The 25014-nt window shown below is 41.0% G+C and overlaps 1 protein-coding gene and 3 long non-coding RNA genes across 4 annotated transcripts; 3 read left to right on the top strand and 1 right to left on the bottom strand.

The window, feature by feature from the left end:
• Positions 1-4681: 4681 nt before the first annotated feature.
• LOC135346385 (TNF receptor-associated factor 4-like) lies at positions 4682-6227 on the bottom strand. Its single transcript, XM_064543992.1, has one exon. It carries the CDS (start codon positions 6107-6109, stop codon positions 4784-4786), a length of 1326 nt encoding a protein of 441 aa, XP_064400062.1. The 5' UTR covers positions 6110-6227; the 3' UTR covers positions 4682-4783.
• Positions 6228-12538: 6311 nt separating this feature from the next.
• Positions 12539-14503, top strand: LOC135346967 (uncharacterized). Its single transcript, XR_010398159.1, has 4 exons — positions 12539-12643; positions 12903-13264; positions 13835-13964; positions 14142-14503. It is a non-coding gene; the product is annotated as an uncharacterized LOC135346967 (long non-coding RNA).
• A 4527-nt stretch (positions 14504-19030) lies between these two features.
• Positions 19031-19798, top strand: LOC135346971 (uncharacterized). Its single transcript, XR_010398163.1, has 3 exons — positions 19031-19413; positions 19467-19599; positions 19669-19798. It is a non-coding gene; the product is annotated as an uncharacterized LOC135346971 (long non-coding RNA).
• A 199-nt stretch (positions 19799-19997) lies between these two features.
• Positions 19998-20974, top strand: LOC135346992 (uncharacterized). Its single transcript, XR_010398173.1, has 3 exons — positions 19998-20342; positions 20394-20607; positions 20655-20974. It is a non-coding gene; the product is annotated as an uncharacterized LOC135346992 (long non-coding RNA).
• Positions 20975-25014: the final 4040 nt, after the last annotated feature.

The raw sequence follows: 25014 nt of genomic DNA, 5'->3' as shown, positions 1-25014 counted from the left end.
AGTCTTTTCTTCTCGGTTAAGGATAATTATATACACTTTCTTCTAACACTCTATAATACTTTTTGAGTGAAAGCTTGCTTTCTTGATGTCTAGGTAAGCCACAAAACACTACAATGATCCATAATATACAATAGATATTTTATATGTGTGTACATAAATCATGCAGTTATAGATACATTATTTTATACACTTTCTTCTCATTTTTTTTTTACAGACTACTTAATTGTTATATAGATACTATACTTTCTGTATTAAAAGCAAACTCTTCTATAACACTCTAATATACTTTTTGAGCGAAAGCGTATCATGGGGAGAGGCATTAGCACAGCACCAGCTTGATCACTCGTTCTACCTGTTGTGGGACTCTGCTCAATAAGTTCAATCGAAGCTGTGAATCAGAATAACTAAAATTTCAGGTGAGGACAAGTAGACGATAATTATACTTAGAAACCTTAGCTGTAAATAGATCTATAGCTATATGTATACATGTATAGTTGACAATGCAGATCGACAACATGTTTCAATTGAGTGGTGAATAATTATATAGGACTGAATGCCCCTTTTGTTTTTATGGTTTCCTGAATAACATTTCTGAATCAACAGTTGTTTGTCAAAGTAGTGAGTATAACAGAATGGTGTGATGCAGTTTTAAGTGCTTTTCTATGATTGCATGGGTAAAGAGGTGCATCACAGCAGAATGCCAAAATATATAGTGTATAACTACCCCATGCGTGCGTAGCGCGCAGCCAGAGGTATATAGACTAATTAAGAATGATTGGTGTGTATGTGTGGACACAAAAATGAGTTGTACAGTACATGCAGTTGGTTGTACAATCAGGCACTCTAAAGGATCAAGACTATCATTGTATTGCTTTCTTGAATATCTAGCTGATGGATAGCTGCAGTCAAGAGTGAAAAGAAAGAACAGGGAGCCTAAAAGTTAGCAAACTATGCATGGTTTCATTATTCCAGGCAAAAAAAGCCAAGACCCCTTGAGATATTGAACATTACATGTGTGATATGGAAACAGAAATCAGTGCAATAGACAACATGTTTCTTGACGTGCAGCTCTACAGATCTAAATCTACAATTGTTGTGTATGCATGGATCATCCATTGTCTATATACGTATGTTCATCCACCACTTAATAACTTCTTCCACTTTAAACACTTTCAGTTGCTGTAGAGTGTCTATCTTACTTCTTCTGTGGAGTGGGTTTTGTGCGGCAACATTGCGGTTAATGCAGTACATGACGGGACGCAATCCATTGTGATACAAAAACCTGGCTAGTCACCATACGTAGTATCAGTATTCAAAGTATGTCCTGCGAGACTAGCCTAAGAGGGGGGTTATTTTGGTCCCGACCAGTGGCCAGATTCCTATCACTATTATCAGAACTTGCAGATGGTTCAGACCAAGGCCAATAAAAACAAGAAGAAGAGGGATCAACAGTTCCACAGACAGTCTTCATTCCCGGCCCTCACTGCCAGTGACCAAACTGGCTGCAAGACTGTACACCCCCATGCACCCCTACCCACACACACGTGCAAAATGTATTGTGTTGATAAAGCAATCCAACGCACATGCACACACACACACACACACACACTGCATGGCATCAATTTGTTTTGACTAAAGGCGAATCCACAAGGTTAGGTCTACACATGTAGCTAGGCCCTGGAAAATTATGCCGGCATAATTGGGGCATAATAGGGTGAATTTGGTCAGTTTGGTGAAAATGCAACGTTCCTCTGCTGCTGCTGAACGTGTTTTTCTCTTTTAAATGCCTCTTTTACATCTGTAGAAGAATCTTTAGTCTTCAGTTATGTTACAAATGAAATTATCTCTTGTTGTATTGAAATATACAATACCACAAGGGTGTTACTATACTGCTGAAAAAATATTATTTATGACGTCAATATGGGGCATAATGGGTTCTTTCGACGAGCATAATAGGCTGAATTTGGGGCACTGCTCAAAAGCATATATAAGCCTAATAGGCAGAAAAAGGAGCATAATTATTTTTCCAGGGCCTACATGTATTAGTTATTGCCCAGCCAGAGTGCAACATGCCGCACTGGAGCAACATAATGCCCGAGGGCATTATGTCATCCAGTGCAATATATGGCATGTTGCACGAGGGCGCCTGCAATAACTAACTTGTTGCCCAATGACATTAAACTCGTCTGACTGGTCATATAAGTCGTAATAAAAGACATGTGTTAGTGTATTCATAAGTTTGCTGAATTCCATAGTAAATTTTTAGGTTTTCTTATACCACTATATTAAGAGTAGTAGCCTATAAAAGGGACCAAATGAGTATTGGGTGGAATGGTGGGGCATAAGTCCCAAATGGATATCTCTTAAAGAAATCTACTGCATTTACACACAGTGGAAGTGCATATAATCCAGTGCATTATGCCATATAATGCAGTGCAATATATGGTAGCCATGGCAGTGATGCAACATGCCATATACTGAGCACTGGATTGCTTTGATCTGCCCACTCACTAGGCAACAAGTAGCTATATACAGGATTAATTTTTGTAATCTGCTCCTACTCTACATGTAAAGTCTACATAACACATGGTAAAACTGTAAAGAGCTACAAGAATCTGATCCTCCTCAGAATTATAATGGAGAACTCAAAGAACAACACTGTCGTCACGATCATGTGGGTTATGGTTTGCTTTAATTACCATTTCCTGGCTACTGAAGCTGCAATTTTTGAAGTCAAATTAAATTGCCTGTTTGTTTTTAACGACAGCATCTAGCCATAAGAAGATAGCCTTACAGAAAGCACTATTAATGGGTGTGGCCAAGTCTAAAGCCTGCATACATCATGCTGCATGTGTGCATGCACATAACATTGAATGGAGCTGAAGTAGCACGTGGAACCAGTTGCAAGCATGGAAGCATATAGAATAATAGATGATGGCAGAGAGAGAGATACTGACACAGAAGCACCACTCTATGATTTAAGATTTAAGTTGAGACAGCAACCAACAATAACTACTGAGCAAGAGTTTGGAGTAGACATATTTAAACAAAAAAATGCCCGTTTCAAATAATCACTCATCTCATTTAAACGCCCTGCCTCTCTACGGACGTTGCTAGGAGATAAATACCTGGGATTTTTGTAAATACGGTAGTTAGAATAGAGCTACAAACAGAAATTATCATAATTATGCAGAGCAGAGATCTGGATAGCAGCATTATTGCCACCTCTTGATGGCTTGTTTGTTAAATTATCGCTCAATTTTACAATGCACGTTACACTTTGTCTAGTGCAGACTTGCATTCATGAAGCATGCATGTGTTCCCAAGGTTCCTGAGCCCTGCTTCAAGCCTACTCACTGTTGCACTGTAATGCCAGTCAATCCTAACACACTAAACTGCAGCGGTGGGTGCATCAGCCATGTTTACTGAATTGAATTGTGTAAGAAGATTCAGTGGTAGATCTAATAGGATTCTTGTAAGGGGGGTTCCAGTGGCACCAGGGCTCAAGTAATTTGAGCTGGACAAGTACTCTGCATTTTACCTAAAAATAATATGGTCGTCAGGATCTTCGAAACAGTTAGAAATTTCGAGAGGCTTAATTTTCGCTGTATTTGTGGGTTACACGAAAATTAGGTCCACGAAATGCTTAGCTAACGGAAGACACAAATGGTCGATCATTACCCACTCCTTGAGTTTCTCTGTGATTCTGCATGCAGCAATTAGTTCATCATGATAAATTAATGTGTGTGTAAAAGCTATATATATATATTGCTATACAATAGCTATAGTAGCTTTTCTGTTATCATAACATAAACTTCCACCGAGGCATCAGCACCCGTAGTGCTTTCTGTGGGAATCGATCCCGCCTGGGAACTTTTCTTCATTTCCATTATCTATAACCTCAAGGAACGGTATTGCCTATAATTATAGATTATACTATAATTATGCCTTGGTGCGCATATGCAAGCGAGGTATATGGTAGTGTGTTTGTGTGAGTCTGTCTGTGTGTCTGTGCATGTGTCTATGTAGACTGCTATACAGCTGCTCAAGGATCAATGAAGTGCAAGTATGAGTTTCTAGTCATGGATTTTATTTCTTGGATTTGCAAATCATTACCGACTCTTTGAGTTTCTCTGTGATACTGGATTCTGCCTTTGTATGCAGCAAAATTTAGTAATGCAACATCATCATGATAATTTGTGTGTAAAAGCTATTAGTAGCTTTATGTTATGTAGTTTTGACACCTCCACCGAGACTGCGGTGCTTTCCTCAGTTATAGAACATGAGCCAATAGAAGAGAGAGGAGTACGTACTAGAGGGAACAGCTTCGCCAGCTATGAAAACTACAATTATAAGCACCTAACTGTAAAAATATTCTATCCATGCACCACGAGAAATCATAGCTTAAATTCTTTACTGCTCAAATTGTGAAATAATTATTATTCATAGCGTCGTTTCTAATCACTCGCAAGTGGTTTTAATGAGTTCATTGCATTTTCAAATTATCTGCGAGTTACAGATGTTTGCGATTTTACTCTCATTTGCAGAAATAGCAAAAATTAATACCCGCGAAAATGTGTCACCTCAATTAAGGTAGTTGCCATCCCAACCAATTGCTTCACCCACCGACACCACCATGCACCTATATACGTTGTAAATAAGAACAATCATGTACAAAATATTATTGTATAGTCAGTACATATAATTTTAATTTGTCTCTATACCATGCACGTACGTCTGGTATATATGTTTGTGTATAACTATTTATCACTCTTCTAAGTAACTACTTAAGTTCTACTTTGTTTATTTGAAAAAGAAGGGTGTCGTTTCGTAAATACTTGGGCTCCAGTTCAGAGTGAGCAATGAACTGTGGTCTTCCCCACCCACTTGGTGATATCTCTCCCTCTGTCACTCTGCCACAGTACTTGTTATGTGTTTTGTCACTATAAGTGAGTGTGCCTGTTTTATGATCCTTGCCATTGACTTGGTCCAGTAGTTGATATGAAATCGCACCACGAAACGGCCATATCAGAGAACTGTCAAACTCTCCTCTCATAAAGTGCACACCCACAGAGACATGTGTTCCTTTACCTTTGCCTTCACCGTTAACATACACACAGAGACAGATCTTGTAGCCCTGATGGTAGGTGTAGACTGGAGGGGAAAACCAAATATCGGCATCTCTCTTGTGCTGTTGGAAGTTGGTCACTGTAAGGACAGGGGCACCAAGAGGAGGTTTGGAGTTCACGATGATCATTTGTTGCAATGGCATCAACTCAATAATTTTCATCGTTAGTTGTTTATTCTCTTCTACTAAAGTAGCAATGTCCGCTTGTTGCTCGGCATGACTAGTGGCTAATAGAGATATGTGTATGAGTAGGTTCTCTCTCAGGTGTTCTGGCATGTCTTGTCGAGGAAGTTTCATAACACAGCCTACGTGGTGGAAGTCACAGTTGATGGTGGTCAGGAGGCACTCATCGGTAACATGGCTGTCTATATTTTGACATTGGATAGTTGAACCACACTGGTTATGGCAGGGGACAGGGAAGGACCCACACATAGGCCAGTGGTTGTTGGTGACATCATCAAAGGTAGACTCGTAACTATGGCAGTGCTCACAACCAAATGGTCGTTTGGGGCAATCCTCACTTTGGTAATTTTCAATGTTTCTTACCTGCAATTTGTCCCCACAATTAAAGATGCAATCGATCTCGACAAACTGACATCTATCGAGTCGTTTTGGCTGTGGATCTGTGTTGAGGTGCTCATCAAGCTGTCTCAGTTCCCCCGTCCACTCACACCCGTCTTTCTGGTGACTGCAATGAACTTTTAAACTGTAGAGCGATTGTTTCAAAGCTTTGTCGGCAAAACTTGAAAATTTCTCGTTGCAAGTTGGGCACAGCTTTCGAATTACTATGATGTGTTCAATACAAGCTTTACAAAACTTCTTTCCACAGCATGTGACCTGGCGGGGCTCTCGAATGATCTGGAGACAAACTGGACACTCTGACTGGACAAATTCCGAAGATGGTGGCTTCACAAACTCACAATCAAATCCTATTATTCTCTTGTCATCTTGTTGCTGGTTATTGGGGTTCAGTGCTGCCATTATTTTCTTGATAGTCTTGTCTTTTCGTACCTGAAGAGGGTGTCACTGTGTCGTCTCTTTTGACACTGAAATTATACTCAATATTAAAAACCTTCTCGCTGCATGTTATTCTTGCGTTTCACAGTATATAGTATATGTATACATACGTATCCTAGTTTTTAATCCCATATTAGGTAACAAATCATTGTGATCTCCTCATTGTTGACACAATTTGTATATGCACACTTTCATTGTTGACACACTGACACGAAGCCATGTTACTATAGCTCTTAACCCTTTACCTGCCGAATGATTTATTTCTCATGCAGATTTCTGCCACAAGCTCTCATGCTCAATTTTGTCCACCTATTTCCCCATTGGTAACTGAATCCAGTCACACCCAATACCCTAGTGAAACAACTTCTTTTTTCTACATAATGGCCGGAATGTGCAGCGGATTCTTTATGTTTTCAGCAGCCTCAAAGTATTGGAACTATGTACAGAACGACACCTATATCAGAACATGCATGATGAGGTTGGTACCAAACTGTACCGTACACCCTCGGCTACCGCCAAATGACATCTTGGGGATACTGAAACCTTAAAAAGTGCATAAACAAATTAAGGGATTGAACCCCGGTTAAGGGGGGCTTTCCCGCCCCCCCTTGGGCGAGGGGGTGCGCCGGGTGAAAAATCACACTTTGCTACATGCTTCGATTTTAGCAACTTTGTGCCCTCTCTGTGACATTTCTGATGGCCGCGTGTGCAAGACACGCGTTTATGACACAATATCGAGTCAATTTAAATACGTTGATTCACTTGTGTATATAATTATAGGTAATTGAAGGCTGTGTGCATGAAGCTAAGGAACAATGTGTTTGCTAGTGATAAAGCTGCAATTCCTCTGACCATCACCAAAGTAACCAGTCGTCCTTTGATGTGGTTGAGCGTTATAATGTGTTCATGCTGTACGTAGGGCAATCATGAGTGTCATGACTCATCCGATCCAGTCTTGTACTGTCCACATCAACTGTAGGAGCACATGCATGCAGAGAATAGAACCACGTGAGTTGCATGAGTATAGGAGGGCGTCTGCATGTGTATGGGTATAACTATGTGTACCATCATTTTTTCGCTTAGCCCTAAATATATTCTGTTCCAATTGAGCACCAATATTTTTCCGGTGGGGCCTACGTATAGGTATATAATTAGATTGGATAATAATGCATATAATTATACGGAAGCCCGTAGGGGCCATTTAGTTCCACCACATGCATAGATAGAGTAGAAGAGGGATTACAAACGGAAATGATTCACGTGATGTTTTACAATGAAGTATGGCTCTGCATGGGACCATCCTTGTATCTCTTCATAACTCCCGCAAAAGTCCAGGAACTTATTGTGTCCAATGTATACATCTCAGAGCTACCCCATCACATGCCATTGGAAACGAAGAAAATATAATCTTGATTGTCGTGAAGTAGCTAGAGGTACACAGAGCGCCTCTTCATGTGTTCCTATATTGTACGTATATGATATAGCTAAGCTGTGTTACTAAATAGTGTGCTGTGTCCCAAATGGCCTCAAGTATGGGATGAAAGTTGATGTTTAGCAGTAGAATTGCTCGTAGACTTCTTACAGACAGCAGAATAATTCTCATCAACTATTCATGCTAGCCCTCGTGTTAGTTAACCGTTTCCAATCCCTCTATCTATAATTATGATCTAAGTTCTAGCTTAGTAAAATAATGGTCCGTGTTATGAGCTTTGGAAGTCCGGAAATAATCACCCTTCATGCGCTTATGGTTGTTGTGGTGTCATCATTATGAATCTAGAGATACCGTACAGACACAAAAATAAACTCCCACGCACCGGTATTTTGCTATTGGTGGGTGTGGTTTCCTGGCATTATAACGCAAATATTAGAACCCACGAACATTTCTGCTGAGGGCTCTGGAGCCAAATAGCGAAAATTTGCACCCATGAACATTTCCCCGCTAATACGGTAATCTCATTAGAGTACTGGGGGAATATTCCCGGACGAAAGTATTAGGCGGACCATAGCCAAAAAATGAATCTTATAGTTTTATCTGGAAGTAGTTGCCAGCTATTTCCGGCCAGTGACCTCTGCTGTGTCATCTTTCAGCCTGTTGAAGTCGCAACTATTGTAAAATCCGAAACTGGTCGTCACTGTCCGTTTATTGCCTTTTAAATTGCTACTTTTCAGGCTGCGATCATTTTCAAAAGAGAATACTAACTTTTGCTATGGCAAGTGATGTTCGATGCTTATTTATCATACATTTGCGAGTGAAGTAAAGAACAAAAGTTAGCTAATACATATTTCCTGTTTTGTCAACTACTGAAAACTGGGGGTCTAGGGCAGACTGCTTGGACATAGCCGAGATAACGAGCTATAATGCAAATAAGCTACGAAAGGAATTAGATTGTTCCCTTTTGTTGATCGCTCAGAAGATGATCCGAACCAACACAAGCATCGTGATGTCAAGACACAAAACACTTAGCTTGGCTTCACTGAACATTCCCACCAATCAAGTAGATAATGCATACCGTACAGCAGGTAATTTTCGGGGGACAAAATATTCGTGGTTCAGCAATATTGAGACATTTCGTGGGTAATATTTTTGTGGTAGCTGCTTGCACTGCAGGTAAAGGTAGGCAAGGTCGCTTCATTTGTGGGTAAAATATTCGTGGTCAGACCTCCAACCACGAAAACCACGAATATTTTGCGCCATTAAAATTACCCGCTATACGGTACAACATTGACTAAAATAAATTGTGAGTGAAATCACAAATGCTGTGCAAAATGGACTGCTCTCAAGTATCCCAGTTGCGGTGAATAACACACACACTTTTTATGGGGTATCAAGTCTCGGACAGTGTGAAGATGTTCTCTGTAGCATGCAATGGTACAAATGTGACGATCTTAGCTACCAGTGGAGCAAATATCTCAAGGCACTTTAAAATAAGCATAGTAGTGTTCAGTGTATATACACTTCGCTCATGTGTATAGGGGTTGGTAGATTATGCTCGAGATATTGCCTATTACGCTATTCTTTTATGCTCAAGTTAACAGCCTTTTCAATTGCCCTCCAAAGCACATCATACACCATGTCGTTGCACAAGTAGCATCAAACTATAAATAATGGCCACACGACTCTATCTAATGTAGAATGCCAAGGAGATAATTATCCACCTGTATACTTCCATCAGGCCTACAAATGTTTATACTATGATTTGTACTGGCCTGTATTTCCAAAACCTGCCTATTATGCCAGCATAATTTTCACCCAAAAAATGTGCCTTGTTAGAGATGAGCTGGAATCTATAATCTAGCTTTGGAAGCAGGCAACAGCCTAAAACAATTTCTTAGCGAATTGTGATATCCTTACCCAGATACTGTTTTTTAATTCACCCATGCATTATTATTTGTGCAGAATTGGCGAATCCACATTCAGAAGCAGTTTCTGCAATCTGCTTCTGAAATGCTACAAGTACTTGTACAATTAAGCCACAAACACTAAGTCTACAAGACTACATGTAAATGTAAGATGAAATCCAGATAGAGGAATCACATGATCCTCATGCAAGGACCAAACACATTGTAAAACTGTAAAGAGCTGCAAGAATCTGAAAGCATCCTCAGAATAGAGAAGTCAAAGGACAATACGTCATCACAATCACAATCATGTGGGTTATTGTTTGCTTAATACTACTGTAGCTGAAATTATTGAAGTGTCTACTATATAAACCAGTTAACTTTCCTGTTTTAACTGGGTGCTTTGTGGTAAAAATAATAATTGTTTGTAGCCATAATTAGAGAGTCTATGAGTATGGTTTGGCAATCACCTAGACTCCGCATAAATGGGAGTGTTCTCACCTCTCCCTGAGCTACCCACAAGTCAAGAAATTAAAAGATCAAAACTTCTGGACTAGCAACCTTTAACATTCCTTTTGAAAATAGTATGCTTCAGCAGCCTTGCGATTCCATCCAATCCAGTTAGCTTTGTGCTTTATACTACCTCCCTTCCAAACACACACTCACACAATCACGATCCACACAAACTCACACATGCAGATCTACAAAACGGAGCTACCTGGTCTTCTCTCTTGTCCCCATCCGCACATGCAGCTGCTAGCTAGTCAGGTGCTATCGTCAGTGGCTGCCGCCAGTGTTGACCATGCACACCTCTTGTTTTGGACGCAGTGCTATAAGACAAGCCATGACCGACTTACACCACACCATCTCAGAGGTGGACTACTCTGACACACTGATAGTGAGTTGTCTAGCATACACTAGCAGTAAATAAATAAATTCCCGTACTGTTTCCGTAGTATGTCTTTAAGTATGTTCGTATCGTTTAATTTGAAAGTGGTGTAAGAAAAAGACGAGAACTCCTAAGTATTTGGAATAAATCTGAAGCTGGTGAATGACTAGCCTCGATTCCAGCCCGAGTTGTTTCTAGCTAGGCCGACAACTAGGCCTGGTGTTGATTGTATCTGGGCGTGTATCTGGGCATGGTTAGGAACCAAAAAACCGGAAGCAGAGAGATTTGCAAGAACAACACACACCTATCTACATGGGCCGGCAGTGTTGGTCCTACCTACTAGTTTGTAGTCCATCACAAAGGGCAGTGAGTGAAAGCAAGAGACTTGCCATACCATGTTGAAAACCATGGCAAAGACGTTTCTTCCTTCTGACAAGAGCTGGGCCTGTTCTGCAATGAGAGTGGGGCCTTCTTGTGAAGCAGACAATGTATACGTTAATCTGAACAACTTAAACTTGCAGTAGCTAGCTAGCTAGATAATCTATGGCTAGATTTCAGTTACTTCAGAGCATACACGGAGCTAAATTACGGTATTAAACTTATACGGTGAAATATGACAGGAAACAAAGTGTGAAGAATCTCTGCTTTGGTTTCCGGTTCCTGCCATGCCCAGATACAATCAATACCAGGCCGTATTTTTCAACTTCGTTCTATTAAAAAACAATCGGCCTGGGACCGAGGCTAGTGAATGACAGGCTTTTAGTTTTGAGGGACACTGATTTCAAGTTGTCTTTTTCACAGTAGCGCCCAATATCAAGTTCCCGTTCCGTTTACATAGTACGTTTATAACGTTTCCTCGTATTAAAAGCGTTGCAATTTACCATGTCGTTGCTATTTATTATTTCACAGGTACACTATCCCAGCAAACCCCCAACCTGGTCCCATCAACTTTTTGGTACCAAGGAAATGCTTTATATCAAGTTCCCGTTCCGTTTACATAGTACGTTTATAACGTTTCCTCTTTGACAATGTATTAAAAGCGTTGCAATTTACCATGTCGTTGCTATTTAATATTTCACAGGTACACTATCCCAGCAACCCCCCAACCTGGTCCCATCAACCTTTTGGTACCAAGGAAATGCTTTTTATTTGAGGCAATCCCCCGCCAAGTGAACTTCCTCTGTGACGAGGCAGGAAACTGTGGCAAGGAGGTGAACATCGTGGTTAGCCAGCTACACTACCGGTACTGCTTTGATAACCATGGCCTAGGTGAGATCCTCAGATTTCTTATACACATAAGTCAAACTGTAACGAAGGTAAAGATAATTATGCTGTTTACAGGTGAGAAGACAGTGTGTATATTCATGCCAACAACTGTTCATGGGTACAATACCTGCTACCAACCGCCACACTGACATCACTCCCTCGTTTGTCGTAGTTGGGCGCACTACGTTTTCACCAGACTGTTGCTTTGGGCTTGTCAAGAGGCTCTACCCAGAGGACAGTATAGCAAGGACATCGCGGAGGTTTCTGCACAAAATATATATATACCGACCGTATAGCCGGTAATTTTCGGGGGACAAAATATTTGTGGTTTTGTGGTTGAAGCTCTGACCAAGAATGAAACGATCTTGACTAGCTTTACCTGCAGTGCAATCAGCAACCATATTACTGTATAGCGCGAAATTTTCTAGGGGCTTAGTTTTCGCGGATTTCGTGGGTTAGAATTCTACACGAAAATTAAGTCTACGAAAATCGTTCTTTAATTAGAATTACCTGCTATCATGCAAATATTTAAAGGCGTGGCTTCCGGTAAGCAGTCATTCCGCGAACAGTGTGCAACGAAATGGCTTTTAGAGGCCAATCCACGAAATATAAGTGCCTCGAAAATTTCGCGCTATACAGTATCTACGAAATATCTAAATATTGCTGAACCACGAATATTTTGTCCCCTGAAATTACCGCCTATACGGTATATACGTAGATTTTAAACCGTTCTGATAAGAGATATGCAAATTAAATATTGGACACTCAGTCACTAAAGTTTATATATACGTACAAATTATGCACATGTAATTAGTACAAATACTATGATGTCATATGACGTCATATTATCTCAGATGCCTGGTCACGGTGGTGAGCTACTGCTAAAGTGTTGGACACGTTTGTACAATACCAAAGTGGATATTGTGAGGCCATGCATCATTCTACTTTGAGCTACCGTTTGGAAATATACGAGACAAGATGCCACTGTTGCCATTACCGACCAGGTGGGTGTGGTCAGCATTAAGAATTACCCTAAATGTAACTATGTGCATCATAAGTTTCGACACACCCAAGTCTTACGCATAATTATATAGGGTGATCTTTGAGTAAGAGTAGTGATGATCTTTATATGCCGCCCCAGTCTGAAGCTGGATGACATGTTTTTAGTTCTGAGGGACACTGATGTTATTCAGTATGTACGTGTTATCCATCTGTTCATTAGCTGAGTTGAATAAGTGACACGTACAACAAACTTTGTTTCAGGTGTTGTATAAAGTGATGCAGATGACAAACCATTAACATCGGAGCAGGAGGACGCAGTCTTAGGAGAAGCGGGAGAAGAAAACGGTGAAGAACTTTCTTCAACATGGCCACAAAAATGAAGGAAAAGGCAGCTCATGCAAAACACTACACAGCTGAAGTACCTGCTAGCGATGAGATGTACATGCATGTAGCTGCTTTGAGCTAGCCAAGTGAGACTCGGACATGGTGTTAATTGTCTGGGAAACTAATGGCCTTGATGAACAGAAGTGAGCAGGTGATGACTGAGTTGAGGCACCAAGGGATCGACTCCCAGGAAACGAGTGAGGATGGCACTCATATGCTCTGGTTTCTCCGCTCTGTTGGTGAGTTACACAAAAATACATAGGGTATATATGGTTTAATTATTAGCAAAAGAGAAAATTAATTATCAACACACCATCGGACATTGTTATTAATTAGAATGCTTATGATAACACCGCGAGGGCGCCTGAACATTTATAACTGTATGGGGAATCTTGGCTAAAAGTTTTAAAGTCCATAATTAAAGGCTGTTAATTTTGTAGAACTCTTTTCTCACTCTTGCAGCTACAGTTAATAGCCAGCATTCTAACCCTGGCCGTTATATAGCAGCTGGCCTTTAACAGAGGTTCCACTGTAGTACTAAAAGAGGTATTATAATAGCGGCGGTTTAAGTTCCAGTCTTGGCGTTCCAATCGCAGACAGTGACTAGTATTCCACAGGATCAAGGACTCAGTGGGTTATTATCTTGTGGGTGTGGCCTCCACCGTCCACAACACGCTGACTCACTTACAGTGCATGAGTTATAATCTAGTTGTAACAGCTCAGAATGTTAGAGTGGTACGTTCTTTTAATGTAGTCATGGCAACACTCGTATAGTATTACCTCCCTTCCCTCTCCCCTATCACTTGCAGGGTTCACCCTAAGTCAATGTGATGGTGGCCTGTCTTCCGGAGATCATATGGACATGTGTACTACAAGACCACACCCTTCTCTTCGTCATACACTCACCCACACCCTCAAGTCCTCTTTGACACAAGCAATGTAATCAATTTTACTTGTAATTTTACTTATAAACTATAGTTATCATATTTTTATGTCATGCATGTATAGTGTATACATTTTGTTCCAAATCGAAAGTTTGTTTTTGAGAGCAAGTTTCTTATAGTGTGTTGTGGATATTGGTGAGTGCAGCTGTAACCTCCTTCTCTCTCTCCTCAGGACTCTCAAGTGTGTGTGCCGGTGTTCATATAAGAATAAGAAATCACAGAAAGAGAAGGTTAGTTCTTGTAACTTCCACCCTAATACCGTGTGTGAAGTGGGTGTGGTATACTAATGGACACATCTCCCTCAGGATTTTATCTAGTGGGGGGGTGCAGGGGTGAACCTTCCCCCCCAAAAATGCTCTACATCATCACACATGCAGCCATTAATTTTAGACTTGTTTTGGCATCAATCGTTTTTAATAACAATCATGGTCGATTATTACCCACTCCTTGAGTTTGTATGCAAAAATATTCATCATGATAATTATAATAATTGTGTGTATAGTTTTGGTACCTTCATCGAGGCATCAGCACCCACGGTACTTTCATTTTAAGTCGGTATATACACAATATAAAGTGATCCAAAGACAAAAGTGTAGTAAACATGATATCCTAACTAATTAACTAAACAGTGCAAATTAATGCAAATATTCTGGATAGGCAATATAATTATTTAGATCTATAATATGTAGCTAATACATTTTTGTTTATATAAAATAAATGGTCAGTTGGGCTTTACTAGCGTTGTATTCTCGGACCTCCTGCACTTGTTTACTGCCAGTACAATGAGAACACCAATGGAAATTCCCAGAGCCAGAGTCAACAGGAATGTCAGAATAATAGCAAGAGCAACTGAGACTCCAAAAGAAAGACTGTTTTCTACCGTATTCACCCGAATTACCGGGACACTCTATTCTAAGGGACACTTCGGACTTACGTAATTTTTTTCATTGTATATTAAGGAACAACAGGAAATGTAAATATTTTTAGACGTCCCGATCTAATTAGAACGAAAAAGAGCATGTTAGCTCGATAGAGACTCAAAACTCTCTGGATTCTACTCTCTGGCACCGTAATATGTCACTAACGGTTGAAGACACCTTTGTAGACATGCATGGAACCTGCGTACACAGCTTCTAAACTGCACGAAAGACATTTTAGCTGCAGAGCTAGCCTCGGCCTGGAATTGAGGCCGTGTACTTACCTTAAATGGGGTTCTAATTACTACGGGACACCCTAAAGGGACACTTTGACTTTAACGTAATTTTTCTTGCTCTATTCCAAGGGACACTGCAAGCCGTAATTATTTTTTTATGTCCCGGTAATTTGGGTGAATACGGTATAGTGCAACACATTCAGTCAAGCAAAACTAATGTTTATCTTTAGTTTGTAAAATATATAGGCCTTCGTTTGTATAGCTATAGCATTCACCTGCTGTAGTTTCTTGATCACATCTCAGGGTCCCTTGTTGTTATCTAAGCCATAGACCGTCTTCGATCGACAGGTTTCGCCTCAACATTACGCAGGCATCGGCAGCCAGGTGGAGCACTCCAGTCGTCAAGCTGCAATTGCTACGTACAGCAACATTGTTTGAATGTTTTGACTATAACTTGGCAAATTCACATTGTTACAACCATAATTATATAGGTACAAAAATTACCATAGATACAAGTAATTTCTGTAACCTTCTCCTGTTACATAATTATATACAAACCACAAACACTATGCATGTAAATGTAAGATGAAATTCAGATAGGGAAATCACCCTATTGACCAGACCCACTTTCGAGAAGATAACTACTTCTACAACAACTGTGTATACTGTGTTATTTTTTATCAGTGAAAGGAACACAAATAGTGTATAGAAAGTGAATTATTTTTAAACCATTGTTTCACTGTCCAAAGGTGTATTCTTATGTAGAACTGTCACGTTTATGTCTGAATCCTTATTTCCTATTGTATTGCAATGACTGTGCATTTTAACCAACCTGTATTTTGATTCTAATATTCCTTATCAATAGTAGGCCACTCAGCTGTACATGTTCATGACGTTGTAACGGATTGGAGTTATGCACTCACCGAATTTATTGTTTCTTCGCGCTTTTCTTTTCCTGGCAATCCTATATAGCAACGTTCACAATGCAAATGTTTTTTAGTTTTGATTCCCTTTCTTTTTCAATACATAGTACATTAATTAATGATAAGATAAATGTGACGTTGATTAATTTGTCATCGTCCTGTAATCTTTTGTTAAAGATAATATATAAGTAGTTGTTGGACATGCACGTACCTGTGAACATGTGCATGTGCAACGTGGGAAGTTGTCATAGCAATGTAGCTGTTCCCATGCAGTATTCTTCATTATTGCTTATTACAGTTGAAAGAGAATTGAAAGAGGTGACTTCTTTTCTCTGTGCTTGCATACCATTTTGTACAACTCTGTTACAGAATGAACCCACTACCACCAGCCGCAGGACTGGCTCCAGCTTCTGCACCACTGCCTCGACCTCCAACTCCTCTGCCACCACCAGCCGCAGGACTGGCTCCAGCTTCTGCACCACTGCCTCGACCTCCAGCTCCTCTGCCACCACCAGCCGCATGCAGGACTGGCTCCAGCTTCTGCACCACTGCCTCGACCTCCAGCTCCTCTGCCACTACCAGCCGCAGGACTGGCTCCAGCTTCTGCACCACTGTCTCGGACCTCCAGCTCCTCTGCCACCACCAGCTGCAGGATTGGCTCCAGCTTCTGCACCACTGCCTCGACCTCCAGCTCCTCTGCCACCACCAGCCGCAGGACTGGCTCCAGCTTCTGCACCATGCACTGCCTCGACCTCCAGCTCCTCTGCCACCACCAGCCGCAGGACTGGCTCCAGCTCCTGCACCACTGCCTCGACCTCAAGCTCCTCTGCCACCACCAGCCGCAGGACTATACTGCCTCCTCCTGCAGCTCCTGCACCACTGCCACGACCTCCAGCTCACCGCCAGGGCTCGGGCCGCAGGAAGAGGCGCAGGCAGGGCCAGGGGACGTGGGCGTGGAGGTGGTGCCAGTGGACGTCGTCGTGGAGCTGGCCGCGGAGGACATGGAAGGGGGCCATGGCCACCCCAAATGCTGCCACCGGTACCCTGGCCCGAAAAGACTGTAAATGTTAGCTAGCTGTCTAGCTCTTGTGAATATCTGTTTCATGCATGTGCATTATTAATTATTACTTTCCTTACAGATAATTATATCACGGTCAAGTGAACATTTACAATTCTTATTATTTTATTGTTGTTTATATTGTCTTATAATGTTTATTGTCTTATATAATGTATTATAATTATTGGCCACAACATAATGTTGCGATCGATCGATTGAATGTACTACAGTAGCTATAGCTGCGACATCTGCCACCATTAAAAGTTACTTAGATAATTAAACGAAATGATCGCCCTAGAGCTCTACACCCCGCTCACATGCATCATTACCTGCAGAGGATAAACACACACAGTCAATTGCGTTGTCACTTACCGAATTGAGGAGTCAACAGAAAATGTTTAAGTAAAAGTAATAACGAAATGAAAAAGGTGGCTGCCCATGATTATTTGTTTGTGTGTTTGTTAGCTTTAAAGTCTTTTTTTACCGCGCTTTTCAGTGACACAAATAGATACTCTTATAGGCTCGGCATGCAATACCGTATAGCGGGTAATTTTCGGGGGACAAAATATTCGTGGTTCAGCAATATTCGTGGTAGCCGCTTGCACTGCAGAAAGGTAGACAAGGTCGCTTCATTCGTGGGTAAAATATTCGTGGTCAGACCTCCAACCACGAATATTTTGCCCCACGAAAATTACCCGCTATACGGTAGTGCATGGGCCAGTAAACCATTTTTGATTTTTTAGTCTCCTGTACGTAACAACCACGGGCAACCGACGCACAGAGAGTACGTATACGTACGTGTTAAACAGTGAACGGGACAGTTCTACACATACATGTCACTGATTGTACTACTTGGTAATGGTTACCAGTGTGCAGTGGCGTAGCCAGGGGGAGGAAAGGGGGCAAATGCCCCCCTTTTTCTGGATCTTTACTATACTCAGCTCAGGTTAGTGTAGCTGATTATCTTGCTGAGCACTCCCTTTCTTCCGAATCTTGCTGCAGTTAGCTAGCTAGTAGGCAAGCAAAACGATTTAGTCCCTATACTGTGAGCAATTCTGGTCTAAATCTATAGACAGTTCTTGTTCTTTGCTAAACTACACAGCCAAAATCCACTAGTCCATTTCAGGCCGTAGGTTAAAACGGGCCGTTACAGGCCCGTGAACAGACCTGTATCAGGACGTGGGGCTACATCCTGTTTACAGCCTGTAAATACGGGCCTGTATCAGGGTGTAGCACCCACCACGTCCTGTACACGGCACGTTAATAATAATAATTACTGAGCATGTGCATACTTTTGGTGAGGCAAGTTCCAGCTGTCATACCCACACCATTAATGAATCGAATGAATATGGATACAAACATTCCAAGTACATCTAAGTAAAAATTATAGATAGAATACACAGTAGTTAATATTCATTTGCCAGGTATTTGCTGCTCCATTCAAGACGTCAGACGTACCTACAGTCAAAACAAAAGAACGAAAGTAAGTATTATTGCTTATTGCGACAAAAGTATCCTTCTCAAATGCACACAATACATTCGTAATGTAAGAAAACGTTGGTACTAATTTACTTTGTGGGTTCGGAACCTGCCAAAATCGAAGCCACCACAGTTGAGAGAGCTCTGTGTGAATTAAGCACAAGCATGAGTTTTGACATTGCTTGCAAAGTCATTCAAGACAGAAAGAAAGTATAAACTATATGTGCACAATACAATCGACAACATGTTTGTTAAATACAGAGGGTACTGGCTCTTACAACAAAACTGGTTAACGGCGGGGTTTACCATCTGGGCAATGCACCCTCCACAAATCACCCAACCAAGCACTCACACAATCCTATTCTGACAGTAATTCCTAAAAATTAATGTATTTTTAAGTTTTACTAACACATAGGAAGTGCTGAAGGAATTAAAGGAAATTAACTAAGACAAGTTCAAGAAGAACAACAAAACAGCAGGAAGGCCATTGACACGTTAAAAACGAAAAACTCACATGTTTTTGCCGTGGAAAGCACGTCGTGGGGTGTAAGTACATAGATAGCATTCTCAAAACTTGACATTATAATCCAATAATTGCAGGTTTCTCTGAGTTCGAATTTGGCTAAACTATTCCTAATGTCTGAAAGTATAGAGAAATAGGAGACGAAGTCATCAAGGTTATTAATCAGAATTGATATAACAAACATTATTACTAGACACAAATGAGAGTATGTATGGACATGGATGATAGGGCAGACACGGAGGTACTGTCAATAACTCTAAAATGGTGCAAAAAAGGTTGAGCGACATGCGTATCGATGAAAGGCGCAAGGTATGTTCTGTTAGCAAAAATATTATGTTGTCACAAAAGCATGGTTTATATAGGTGCTAGGTCGCCAACCTTACAAAGGATTTCCCCTGAAGAAATGTAGTGACCTAGCCAAAGAGACTGAGAACTTTGAAGGCTCCCATGGACCGAGAGATCGAGACAGCATACACCCATAATTTAGCCCTGCTAGTGAGTATACATTATTTGACTTTAGGGGTTTTAAGAAACAATCATTATAATTATAATATTTTTGCACAGAGAAAGTATGCAAGAGAAAACCCCCATTAAAGCTCAACAACCTGCACACCAATCGGCAGTCATCGAGTCGTGACATTGCCAAGAGATTTGCAGTGATGGAGCAACTCTACTTCCTACTTAACAAGAGTGTAGCACCAAAAGACGCTACAGTAAGGTACATTGTATAACAGACTAAATAACGCATTCATTTAAAGTATAATAATGATGTACTTGTACTCTTTATACACTACAGCTGGACCTTTTAGTTTTATTGGGCATAAGGCCACACAAAGTTAATGACTTGTTTCTCAGGCCCTCCCGCTTAAATTTTTTTACCCCACATGCATGGATCCTTTTATTTGCTTTAATATGGCCATGTTTATAATTACCATCTCTTCACATGGTGCCTTTCCTTTTTCTACTTTGTATGTACTTTTCCTGACATGTAAGGAGGAGTGGCCAAGTTGTGGCCGGAAGTTTTTGCCCTACCAAGAAAAAAAGTCTCCACCCATCTTCGATTTTTGATAGAATATGCCTGGGTTATGTGGCCTAAGTATAAAATCAATTAGGATTATTTTCCCCACACACTTAGTCCATCTACTCACCTCTCAAGAAGTGTGGCAGTATGCTTCAATATTCACCCTCACACACTCAACTCTTCCAAGGAGATCTACCAGCATGGAACTCTGAGGAAGGTACAGTGTATATACAGTACTATTGCTCAATGCACATTATTTTTATTACAGGAACAGTCTAAGGCAGTACCATTGAAAGAAGTGACGTTCAGTTTACCGAAAGGGGAAACAACACTTGGAGAACTAAGAATGGCTGGCTATGTCTTCTTCATATAGGTGTAAACAGAGACACCCCGATGCTGTTATACAAATCAGTTTACCTAAACGGAAAGTTGGGAAGCTTGGGAGAAAGCGTGGACTATACAGAAGAGAAAATGGTAACAAGGTAAAACACAACTAACTATTGCATTGTCATCAGTCTCCTCATTACAGATTGCATATGGACTACTAACAACCCTTTTGAAGTTTCCTGACGACATGCAGGTAGCGGTGGTGCTGCCCTACAAGGAAGTGGAACAAATGAGCGAGCAAAATGTTGAGCTGGTGGAGACAACCAATCACTTAATAAAGATTCACCCTAATTGCCTAATCAATTGTACATGACTGCAACAAGAATTGCACCATCACTATACCACAGCTTCAGTCACAAAAAAAAAAAGGGAAGAGATAAACACTGACAGTACTTCTCAGTACAACACGATTACCATTATGCATTAGCAATACTGCATGAGTTCTATTTAGTTTTTCCTATTATATCTATATTGTCATTACCGCTTCAAAGATCTCAAGTGTGCCAATTGTTTTCTCAATTCAGTAGCTGAATATGATCATGATAGCATGATAGGTAACACAACAGCCTGTAAAGCACCTGTAGAACGGCCTGTAAAGCACCTGATAGAATGGCCTGTTAGAACGGCCTGTTTAGTAGTGTATATATCCAACGGTCCCGTATCAGGAAGTTCACAACGTCCTGTAACAGACATGTAACGGACCTGACACGCCCCGTGGATTTTTGGCTGTAGCAGAGGAGGTTGGACGCGCGTCATCTACCGTCAGGTTTTATCACGTGCGCTCATAAGAATCTACCGTACTTATTCGATTTAAAGCGACCCTCCAAATATGCGACACCCTCGATCTTTTCCAATTTTCTGACCTCTAAAAATAGCGACTGCAGCGTTCACAATTATTTTTTTATGTCGCGTCCTAAATAGAGGTCAAACCACAGCCTTGATTCCAGGCCGCAAGAAACAATGTAATTTAAGCGGCCTATAATCGAGGACAGTAGAATAACCTCCAATTAGATGCGACCCTCTAAATATGCGACACCAGGACTTCAACATAATTTTTCAACCTCCAAAAGAAACGACCTCTGGCTTCGTAATTATTTAAAAGTGTCGCTTTAAATCGAATAAGTATGGTAATTAAAATTGCCGATTAGGCACCATTAGGCACCTCGATGCTCCACTGTTTTGTAGGCTGTACAGAGACACTGCAAGTAGCCAGAAGTGGTCTAGGAGCATTCCCACCGCCCTCTCACCTTCCCTACACTGCTGAAAAGATTCCAAGATGGATCTAGACTAGTATTTAGATTTTTTTGACACTTTTCCAATTTTTGTTTAACAGGATTATGATCTATATGAGCAGAGGGGTCAGAGCACCATTAATCTGTTTCTCTTTAGCATTCTCTAGCTCTTACTTGCACTGACAAGATTTTACATTCTCACCTTTGACCTCAAAGGAATTCTACAAAGGTTTATAATTATCACATGACTGAAGGCGTCATGATGATGCGTGTCCAACCTCCTCTGGCTGTGTAGCTTCTTCTATACATCAGGCCACACCCAACAAAATAATAATTATGACGTCATAATTAAGAGGCGTGGCTTCCGGTCAACATTTCGGCGCTGTGCGGCTGATAAGTTTTGCCCCTCTTCCAAAAAAATCCTGGCTAAGCTCCTGGTGTGATACATATATACAGACCCTTTTTGTCCCAGGGAGGGCTGATATTGGGGTCAATTTTACTGGGACAGTGACACAGCCATGCATTGCCTGCTATTGTTGAGCAGACAAACACCCTTCGCCCGAGCAGATATGGGCCAATGCAAAAAACTCCTAGTTAGTTCCCCAGGCATGCAGTGGCGTATACAATGGGGGGATATTTGGGGGCTTGAGCACCCCCCTGTCCTCCCAGACAACCATGAAACTAATCCTATCACTCAGTAGCTAGCTAGCTAGCTAAGCAATCAGTATTGCCATTCTTTATGTAATGCATAATAGCTGATCAAGATCCTCTGCACTCTCCCAGTCACCTCTTGCTCCACTGAGAGATACTGAGAAGCAATGACTAACACTAGAATGACTGGACATCCCCATTGCAGTGATTGACCATTTTGCTAGGATGTACCCCAGGAGAATAGTGCATGGAGATCCTACAAGATGACTGACACATAATGATGTCTTATTATCACGCTATGCATGTATTAGATCCCATTTGAGTGTATTTAGCAGGAAACTATGAGCTATAGTACCGGTACTATAGATTGCTCTGGGCTACAAACTACAACATTATACATTGTATTGTCATTTACAAGAATACATGTATATATACACATGTAATAACATAAAAATTACTGTAGCTAGATGCTTTGTCTAGTATCATAGTAACAGAACTAGAATGGAAGAGAGAAGCTCTAGAAGAGAATAGTAGGAGCCGCTCTTTTCTTGGGCAGTGTGCTGTACTTTTTGCTGCAAGGCTGCATGGGGGAGGAGCTGGATGTATGAAAGATGCGTCGAAATAAATGCAGGGGCGTAAAATCGCGCTCGCTATGCGCACCCAATTTTTTCTGTACTCTTGAGCACCCTCCTGCTTCAATCTCTAGAAACGCCCCTGGCATGCCTTGTCCATTTGCTTGTCCTTCACGTAGGACTCCATATATGTCATTAATTGTAACCTACATCCATCAACCAATGTTTATTATTGAACAAATGTTGGAAATCACACATAATTTATATGCTTTACAATGGCTTGTCTAACAGCGTGGTGTTGACTTTGATAGCCGGTAATGATCACTAACATTGCCCTAAACATGTACACTCCATCCCCTAACGTGTCGATAATTAAGGGAGAAGCTATCTCATTGTTAGATGCAACTTTGGAGTTAGAGCAGTTCAAGAAAGGCTGTTAGATGCCTTGTTAGATGAGCTGGAATCTATCATCTTTGGAAGCAGGCAACAGCCTAAAACAATTTCTCAGTGAATTGTGATATCTTTACCCAGATACAGTTTTTAATTTCCCCCTGCATTATTATTTGGCAGAATTTTGATTGCCTTAAGGCGACATAATCCACATTCAGAAGCAGTTTCTGCAATCTGCTTCTGCAATGCTACAAGTATGTACTTGTACAACAAACACTAAGTCTAGGTACATATAAAGTAAGATGAAATCCAGATAGAGGAATCACATGATCCTCTCACGCAAGTACCAAACACAGGTAAAACTGTAAACAGTAAAGAGCTGCAATAATCTAACTCAGAATAGAGAAGACAAAGAACAATACCGTCATCACGATCACAATCATGTGGGCTATTGTTTGCTGAATACTACTATACTGCAGCTGAAATTATTGAAGTGCCTAATATAACCCAAAAAATAAGTTAACTTCCCTGTTTAACTGCGTGCTTTGTGATAATAATAATTATTACCTGGACTCCGCGTGGGAGTGGTCTCGCCTCTCCTTGAGCTACCCACATATCAGAAATTAAAAGATCAAAACTTCTGGACTAGCAACCTTTAACATTCTTTTGTAGTACACTTCAGCGGCCTCGCCAATCCAGTTAGCTTTGTACTTACACCAAACACACACAATCACACTCCACACAAACTCACACTCACATGCAGATCTACGTACAAGACGAAGCTACCTGGTCTCCTCTCGTGTTCCCACCCTCACCATGCAGCTGCTAGCTAGTCAGGTGTATGCTGTCGTCAATCGTCAGTGGCTGCCAGTGTTGACCACACCTCTAGTTTTGGACGCAGTGCTATATATAAGACAAGCCATGACCGACTTACACCACACCATCTCGGAGGTGGACTACTCTCACACACTAATAGTGAGTTGTCTAGCATACACTAGCTGTAAATAAAAAATTCCCCGTACTGCTTCCGTAGTATATCTTTAGTATGTTCGTATCGTCTAATTCGAAAGTGGTGTAAGAAAAAGACGGGAACTCCTAAGTATTCAGATTAAATCTGAAGCTGGTGAATGACAGGCTTTTAGTTCTGAGGGACATTACTTTACTCAGTATATGTACAGTAGCGCCCAATAATTATATCAAGTTCCGTTTACATAGTACATTTATAACATTTCCTTTTGACAATGCGTTGCAATTTACCATGTCATTGCTATTTATTATTTCACATGCAGGTACACTATCCCAGCAACCCCCCAACCTGGTCACATCAACTTTCTGGTACCAAAGAAATGCTCTTTATTTGATACAAGGTGCCAGGTGAACTTCCCCTGTGACGAGGCAGGAAACTGTGGCAAGGAGGTGAACATCGTAGTTAGCCAGCTACACTACAGGTACTGCTTTGATAACCATGGCCTAGGTGAGATCCTCAGATTTCTTATAATACACATAAGTCAAACTGTAACGAAGGAACCAATACTTATGCTGTTTACAGGTGAGAAGACAGTGTTACAGTATGTCTTCATGCCAACAACTGTTCAGGGCAGAATAAGAACAACACCATGTACAGTATACGTGCTATGGCGCTCAACAACCAACCGCC

Source organism: Halichondria panicea, chromosome 1 (genome assembly GCF_963675165.1).
Source record: "Halichondria panicea chromosome 1, odHalPani1.1, whole genome shotgun sequence".
Lineage (NCBI taxonomy): Eukaryota > Metazoa > Porifera > Demospongiae > Suberitida > Halichondriidae > Halichondria > Halichondria panicea.
This window is presented reverse-complemented; position numbering and strand designations above follow the sequence as displayed.

Coding starts and splice junctions, on each gene's coding strand:
- LOC135346385 (XM_064543992.1), bottom strand. CDS start 6,109: ATGGCAGCACTGAACCCCAATAACCAGCAACAAGATGACAAGAGAATA.